This window comes from Procambarus clarkii, chromosome 56, assembly GCF_040958095.1.
Source record: "Procambarus clarkii isolate CNS0578487 chromosome 56, FALCON_Pclarkii_2.0, whole genome shotgun sequence".
Classification (NCBI taxonomy): domain Eukaryota; kingdom Metazoa; phylum Arthropoda; class Malacostraca; order Decapoda; family Cambaridae; genus Procambarus; species Procambarus clarkii.
In genome coordinates, this window is record NC_091205.1 from 33,795,486 (window position 1) to 33,804,047 (window position 8,562).

The window sequence follows — 8,562 nt, forward strand, 5'->3', positions numbered from 1 at the left end:
TAAGTAAGTAAGTAATTATCAAAAGAAGGCACCAAACCGGGAAGGCTATGTAGCACCATCAAGTACGCAAAATAATCAGAGGGCGCTAAATATCACCAAGGATGCCAATACGAGAACAAAAACGCATAAGGCGAACGATATCAAAAGTATCCGAGTCACCAAGAATTCTATCGAGGGACAGGTGACCGCGAGGGGCGGTCGGAAAGCAAGACACACGCTCGTCCTGGAAGTCAGGACATTCAAGAAGGACATGCACGACCGTAAGAGGGACAATGCAACTAGGACAATAAGGAGCAGGGCGGCGCTCCATCAAGTGACCATGGGTTAAGCGAGTATGGCCAATACGCAACCTCGCCAGAGCTGTTTCCCACCGCCGGTTACGGTGGAAGGAGGACGGCCACGAGGAAACACAACATTTAAGAGTACGGAGCTTGTTACCAGTAACAGACAACCAAGAAGCCAGCCAACGGGAAAGGACTGAGGAATGGATAACCGGGTAAAAGTCGGAATACGGAATGCCCTTGCGAGAGATGGGACAAGAGCGGACAGCTTCCTTGGCAGCAGCATCCGCACGCTCATTTAAAGACACACCAATATGGCTGGGAACCCAACAAAACTCAACCGACTTAAATTTACTGTGAACGAGAAACAGCCAATGCTGGATCTCGACAACTACTGGATGAACTGGATTAAAGGACCCGAGAGCCATGAGGGCACTACGAGAGTCAACAACAACCACAAAGGAAGACTGACAACGAGAAAGCAGGAGACGAAGAGCATAGAGAATAGCATAAAGTTCCGCTGTAAAGATGCTAGTCTCCGGAGGCAAGCGACACATATAAGTGCGATCAGGAAAAACAACAGAGTAGCCAACACCGTCCGCTGACTTAGACCCATCGGTGAAGACAGAAACGGAGCGGGAGTGAGAAGAAAAGTGCTCGAGGAAAAGGCGTTTTAGAACCGTAGGAGGGGTAAAAGCTTTAGTGATACGGGTCAAGGATGTACAAAACCGCGGAAGAGGGACCCTCCACGGGGGCAAAGAAGGAACAACACGAGGAGAAACATCAGAAATACGAACGGAAAGAGAATCCTGTAGGCGAGATAACCGGACAGAAAGAGGGAGGTGGTGAAGAGGAACAGGAACCGCAGGAGGGGTAAAAGTTAAAGCACGACAGAGGCGAGAGGAAGGATGTTGCAAGGACCGTGCAAGATAGCGAAGACAGTAGCGATCACGGCGGTCCCGGAGAGACAGGAAGCCAGTGTCAACATACAAGCTAAGGATGGGAGTCGAACGAAAGGCACCAGAACTGAGACGCAACCCAGTATGGTGCAAAGCATCAAGACGGCGAAGAGTAGAAGGAGAAGCAGACGAGTAAGCAGGGCAACCATAATCGAGCTTAGACAGGACGAGAGAGGAATGTAAAGCAAGGAGAGTGCGCCTATCTGCCCCCCAAGAAGTATGGGACAAGACCCGAAGGAGGGTAAGGGCCTTAGAGCACTCAACACGGAGGTAAGAGATATGGGGAGACCAAGACAAACGAGTGTCAAGGAATAACCCCAAAAGCTTCGCGGAATCTTTGTATTCAAGGGGATGACCATAAAGTGACAAAGAGGGACGAAGAACAACCCGTTTCCGCGTAAAAGTCATGGCACAAGTCTTAGAAGTAGAGAACTTGAAGCCATGACCTGTGGCCCAAGACGACACGGCATCAATGGCAAGTTGAAGCCGGCGTTGAAGGAAAGGCGAATCATCACCCTGACAACAAAGGGTAAGATCATCGACATAGAGAGCGGAGAATACACCAGAAGGAAGAGAGGAAAGAAGACCATTGAGGGCAACCAGAAAAAGAGTAGTGCTCAGAACACTACCCTGGGGCACACCTTCGTATTGCTGAAAAGAGGGAGAGAGAGCGGTACCAAGGCGCACCCGAAAGGAACGACGAGAGAGGAAGCTGCGGAGAAAGAGAGGGAGATGATCACGAAGGCCAAAAGAATGAAGTTGAGATAGGATATGATAACGCCAAGTGGTGTCGTAAGCCTTTTCTAGGTCAAAAAGGACGGCAACAACGGAGGTCTTCGCAGCAAAAGCAGTACGAATATAGACCTCCAAGTTCACCAGGACATCTGTCGTGCTGCGGCACTTGCGGAAACCAAATTGAGAAGGGGAGAGGAGGTGATGGTGTTCCAGGAACCACATCAGACGAACGTTAACCATACGTTCAAAGAGTTTGCAGACACAACTTGTGAGAGCAATAGGGCGAAAGTCCTTAGGGGAAGTACCCAGAGACCCCGGTTTGCGAACAGGGAGGACAACGGCATCGAGCCAGTCCTCAGGGACTGACGACGACTCCCAGATCCGATTATACAGACTCAGTAAATACTGAGACGTGCCCGGAGGGAGATGGCGAAGCATCTCATAATGAATACCATCGGAGCCCGCCGCCGTAGAACCGCAGAGGGCCAGGGCAGAACGAAGTTCAGAGAGAGAGAAGGGATCATTATAGGGAAGCTGAAGATGAGTGCAGAAATCTAAAGGACGAGACTCAAGGACAGGTTTACGAAGAAGGAAAGATTGGGGAAGATGAAGACCAGAGCTAACAGAAGAAAAGTGGGAACCCAGTTCGGAAGCGACCTGCAACGGGTCCGCCACAAGAGTATCATGGAGGTGAAGGACCGGTGAAACATCGGGAACGAACCTACCCGCTATCTTGCGGATACGCTTCCAGATCTGGGCCAGAGGGGTTTCGGACGTAATTGTTGAGACATAAGATGCCCAACATTCACGTTTAACCGTACGGATGGCCCTACGGGCCACCGCACTCGCTTTCCGAAAGAAAAGAAAAGAATCGGTCGTCTGCCTACGGCGGTGCTTCTTCCAGGCTGCACGCTTACAGCGGACAGCCCGAGCACAGTCCGCATTCCACCAGGGAACGCACTTCCGTGGACCCCGAGAGGAAGAGCGAGGAATAGAGCGGAGGGCAGCGTCGAAGACAGTGTCATGAAAAAGGAGTAGAGCGCGAGAGAGGGGCAGAAGGGAGAGGTCAGAGAGAGTAGCACTGAGGGAAAATAGGGTCCAGTCCGCCTTAGCAAACTGCCACCTAGGGAAAGAGAGGGAAGGGCGAAAAGAGAAAAAGGAAACAAGGATGGGGAAATGATCACTTCCATGGAGGTCATCAAGAACCTGCCACGTGAAATCTAAGTAAAGAGAAGAAGAGCAGAGAGAAAGATCAAGACAAGAAAGGGTGCGAGTTCGAGAGTCCAAATGAGTGGGCTCACCAGAATTCAGAAGAGACAGGGAAGAAGAGAGGAGAAACGGCTCAAGGAGGCGACCCCGGGTATTCGTCAGAACGTCACCCCAAAGAGAATGACGACAATTGAAGTCACCCAGCAGGAGCACAGGCTCCGGCAAGGAGTCTAGGAGGTGTTTCAAATCAGGAAGAGAGAGCGGGACACTCGGGGGGAGATAAATGGAACAAACTGTGTACCATTTCCCCACAAAGATACGAGCAGCAGAACAATGGAGAGGCGAAGGAAAAAGTAAAGGAACAAAGGGAACATCAGCCCGAATCAAGAGAGCAGAAGAATTAGAAGCCCCAGCAATGGCTGGGGGGGGGGAGAGAAAGGAATAGCCACGAAAACGACCAGGACGAGCACCAAGCATTGGCTCCTGGAGACAGACACAAAGGGGCGAAAACCGCGAAACCAGAAGTTGGAGTTCGAGGAAATTGGCGTAATAACCTCGAACGTTCCATTGAAGAATGGACAACGACGAGAAGAGAAAGGACAAAAACAGAGAACAAGGAAGAAACAAAGGCGAAAGACCAACAGAGCACGTCAAAGAATATCAGGGTCGGGATCAGGGTCAGCAAAGTCAGGGTTAGGGGGCATGGGTAAACTGAGCAAAGACGGAGGGAAGGAAACGGGAGAACAGATCAGAGGTGGGCGGGCAGGGTCCGGAGGAGGAGGAGGAGGAGGAGGAGACAACGGAGAGGAGCAGTCAAGGACAGCAGCAGGAAGAGGGGGAGTAGAAAGACGGGAGCGCACCCCAGAAAGAGCAGCAACCGAAAGGGAAGCAGGGGCCAAAGAAACCTCCATAGCAGGAACAGGGGGCGCAAGCACTGAAACGGGAGGGGAAGGAGCAACAGAGCCAGAAGGAGGAGCTGAGGAAGAAAGCGAAGCCTTCTTACCCGCCGGGGAAGAGGAAGGAGAGGAGCCAGGCTTACGCTTCTGACTTAAAGAGACCGGTGTCCCAGCAACCACGTACCGGGCAACGGATTCCAGTGTCTCAACAGGAGAAGCCGAACGAGAGCACACACGACGGCCGTTAGGAGAGCGATGGACATCCGCCCGCACCGACAGGCGGTGGGGAGAGCCGATAGATGGAGGAAGAGGATGGGAAGGAGGATCGGAGGGGGACGAGGAAGAAGACACAGAAGACACGACAGACCGGGTAGAAGGAAGGGGAACCCCAGACAGAGGACCAGGAGGAGGATCCTTCGGGAGAGAACCCAAAGGGACAGAGGAGGGGGCAGTGGGCGCATCAGGGTCCAAGGCCCGGAAACGGTTGTGAGTCTGAGGAAGGCGGGAAGGACGAGGAGAGGAAGAGCGCAACACGCGAGCATAAGAGATATTAGCATAAGGCGGGAGCCGGCGAACCTGGCGCCTCGCCTCAGGAAAAGATAAACGCTCCCGGTGCTTCAAGTTGAGGACGGCTGCCTCAAGCTTGTAATGGACACACGCACGGGAGAAGGTAGGATGGGCCTCACCGCAGTTGAGGCAACGAGCCTGGGGAGAAGCGCACTCCGACTTAGAGTGACCTTCGCCACCACACAAAGGACAGAGAGAGACAGTCCCGGAGCAGCGGAGGGCACCATGCCCAAACCTCCAGCACTTGTTGCAGAGCCGAGGAGAAGGAATGTACTCCTGGACAGAGCACCTGGCACCAGCAAGAATGACAGAGGGTGGAAGGGTCCTACCATCAAAGTAATCTTCACAACCCGGAGGGGTTGACGGCGACTACCACGAGGGGGACGAGTAAACGTGTCCACCTGGAGAATAGAATGGCCCTGGGCAGCGAGGATATGTCGAATATCGTCGTGGCAGTCGCGCAGGTCCCGAACACCGGTCGCAACATGGGGCGGGAGCAAAATAGTGCCAACACTGGCATTCAACTGAGCGTTCTTCGAGACCCGAACGGGGGTCTCGCCAAGGCAGGATAAGGCAGCCAAGGGAAGCAGCATCCTGAGAAGGAGCAGCAACGACACGTGTACCGAGACGAGTGGGGTTGAAAGTAATGGAGGCATCCACGGAATCAATGAGATGTCGATGGAGGGAGAAATCGTCAGGAGGCGCAGAATCAAGAGGGAGGAGATCAAAATATTTGGCCCATGAAGCGGGACCAAACAAGGCTTGATAGGTAGCAGAACTGGAAGGAATCGAGCGAGGGCGGCCGTGACGAGGACGGCGGTCAGAACCCCCAGAGAGAGAGGGGTTAAAAGGCGCAGTAGTTACAACTAGAGAAGGAGCCGCGCCAGGGGACGAGGTAGTCACCACTGGGGGCTTGGGGCTCGACCCAACCACAGAGGAGGGAGGGGAGCCAGAGGAAGGAGTCAGAGAGGCCAAAGGAGGAGCAAGGTCGGGGCCCAATGCAGCGGAGGCTACAGAGCCCGGTCTTCCAATACGGACCGACTCGGGGGCTTGGTCGCCCACCCCACGAGCCTGAGAAGGTAAACCAGAAGAAGCCGAAGCAGGGGTAATCATCTTGACGAAAGAAGAATTCACTCACGAATGTGCCCCCACACCCACCATGGAGCCACAATTAGAGGCAGGACACCCAACAAGAAGCTATCGCCGATCTTGTCGGGGCCTCCTAGGGGTGCGTCGCGAGTATACGCCCCACAAACGCCACCTTAAGAAACCGACAGTCCGTCGAGATCGGGTTCAGTGACGAAGTGGGGATTGACAATAAAAGGTTCCCCTCGCTCTCGACGTCGGGTACTGCAGTTCTACGGGTGCATGAGTATGCCTCCTCAAGCACCCGGGCGTCAAAATAGAAGAAGTCCAAGGGAAGAACCAGAACGAGCAAAAGGTCGGCAGGAAACGGCAAGCAGATAGGAGAAGAGGGGGGAGAAAAACGAAACAGAAGGAAAAGGAAAAGATGCCCAGCAGAATTGGAGAGGACGGCAGCAGGAGCACAAGGCTAGAAAAGGACAGAGGACTGTCCCAAGGAGCATCACACTCCGGCAGCCGCCCACTAAGCCCCCACGGCGACAACGAGCTGAGCGGGGAGGGGGGGGGGTTGAAGCTGCTAAAAGAACATTCCAGGAGTGGAGATTTATGCAGTATGAACTTGCAAATGTCCAAAGCTACAATAAGACCGTGTGCCCTGCTTGTCATACTAACCCATTTGCCATACATATTGATGGAAAAAAAAAGTTATTCCGATATGAAAAAGTTGGAAGGTACAGTTCTTAAATAATTTTCCTTTTGTAAGATAAATTTTTATTTTTCAACAATTAATACATTTCTATTAGGGCAACTTATATATCACTATACATTATTCGTCATGTAAATATATCAATATCTGAAAAATTCTTACATGCAATACATAATAGCGTTATCCATGTATTACAACATTAAGTAATATATATTTACACAATCATCAAAATTGAAAACAAATCAATGTAAATTATGTAAATACTGTCATTTTGTTTCTTTCAGAGGATTGAGGGAATCATATTGTTCAGAGAGTGTCTTTGCTGCTGACAATGATGTGACTAATCACCTTAACCATATAGAGAGCTTAAAAACAAAGGTAAATATTATGTGTACAGACTTTGTAAACTGTACATAGATTTATATTTTTATTTATATATACAAGACTTTTTACATTCTTGTACAGCCACTAGCACGCATAGTGTTTCAAGCAAGTCGTTAATCCTATGTTCCCCAGAATATGACCCCACCAAATCCATTAACAACCAGGTACCCATTTTACTGTTGGGTAAACAGGAAGGGGGGGGGGCCATAGTTAAGGGTTGATGCCCAGTAAATCTTCCAAGGACAGGATACAAACCCAGGACAAAGCGCTCGCGAAACGCCAGGCGAGTGTCTTAACCCACTACACCATTGGGAAAAGACAGTCATGATGTCTTACAGTTTACAGAGTAAATATATATTATAACAAGTAGTTAGGTTTTTTTAACCCACAGGCAAGTCAACAAGTAAAACATAGAGTACTCAACGTTTGTCAAGAGCTACATGCACCATATGAATGGTGATTTTTGGGGTCTGAAGCCATATTGAGTAAGATGCTATATTTCTGTTGGTCTATATCACTTTTATATAACCCATCAGGTTAGGTTCTTTTCATTATTTATTATATATTTTATATATACTGTATTTATATAATATATATATATATATATATATATATATATATATATATATATATATATATATATATATATATATATATATATATATATATATATGTGTGTGTATATTGTTACGGCCCTCTCGGGTCGCAACCGGGTTCTTTCTCTGATGTTGTTAGAGGTAGGGTATCCGGCCCCAAGCTAGTAGTGGCTTTCAAGGGATGTGATCTGTAACGCAAGTAAAATAAAAGGGGAAGGGAGACAAAGGCAAAAACTTAATAATATAATTATTACCGTCACCATAAATAATATATAAAAGGTTACACAAGGGGGGGGGTGAAACACTATTATACACAACGTAGTCTTCCTCTGAAGACTCTGGACGTTCACAGTGCTCAACAAGGCTAAGCTCCTAGTCCTCTTGTGGCCTTACGATGAATCCTTCGATTCTCTTGAGTCTACCCTGGCCACAGGCCAGCCAAATCACAGTTCCACTGGGGGCACCGTCGTGGAGGCCTTCAACCACAAATCCAGCCCAAGTCAAGAGCCTCGTGTGATCCCACAGGTCACTCTCCTTTCCACAACACCCCAGTGGTTAAGCGTCTCCACCAGTCAGTCCCGGGTATGACAATCCCTCAACTGCCACTTCACAGGCAGGCTAACACCACAGTGTTCATCCGGGGGGGCGACTCACAGCAGCTGCAGCAAATACTTGGAGACAAGACGGCTGCCTTGGGTAGACTGATCCAACTTCCATTACAGCAGTCCCAGGTCGACTCTGTAATCAGACACGTCATCAGTAATAGGGACACTCATGGGCACCTCATTTACAGGCTTAGACACAAACGCCCACCTATCCACTCCATAGATGGCATTGCTGTCTAAGCTCCACCTCACCAGAGGTCAGCAGCGGCTGTGTTATGAGCTGATCAGGACGGGAAACTAGCCCTTGTGGCCAGTATATCTCGTCCTCACCAGGTGGCGTCGTCCATTTGGAGGGGGGTTTCGGGAGCTGACCCACAGATGGCGCGGTCGTCACTGCTCCGTGCTCGGACGCTGGGCTCGGGTCCGTAACATATATATATATATATATATATATATATATATATATATATATATATATATATATATATATATATATATATATATATATATATATATATATATATATATATATGTATATATA

General features: G+C 49.6%; 1 protein-coding gene across 1 annotated transcript in view; it reads left to right on the forward strand.

The window, feature by feature from the left end:
* Nucleotides 1-8,562, forward strand: part of LOC138353262 (uncharacterized) — a 472,768-nt gene that overhangs the window by 29 nt on the left and 464,177 nt on the right. The window contains exons 1-2 of the mRNA XM_069306155.1: nt 1-3; nt 6,721-6,814. The exon at nt 1-3 is cut by the window's left edge and continues 29 nt beyond it. Of these exons, the coding sequence (XP_069162256.1) occupies nt 1-3; nt 6,721-6,814 (97 nt within the window). The remainder of the gene's footprint in view (nt 4-6,720; nt 6,815-8,562) is intronic.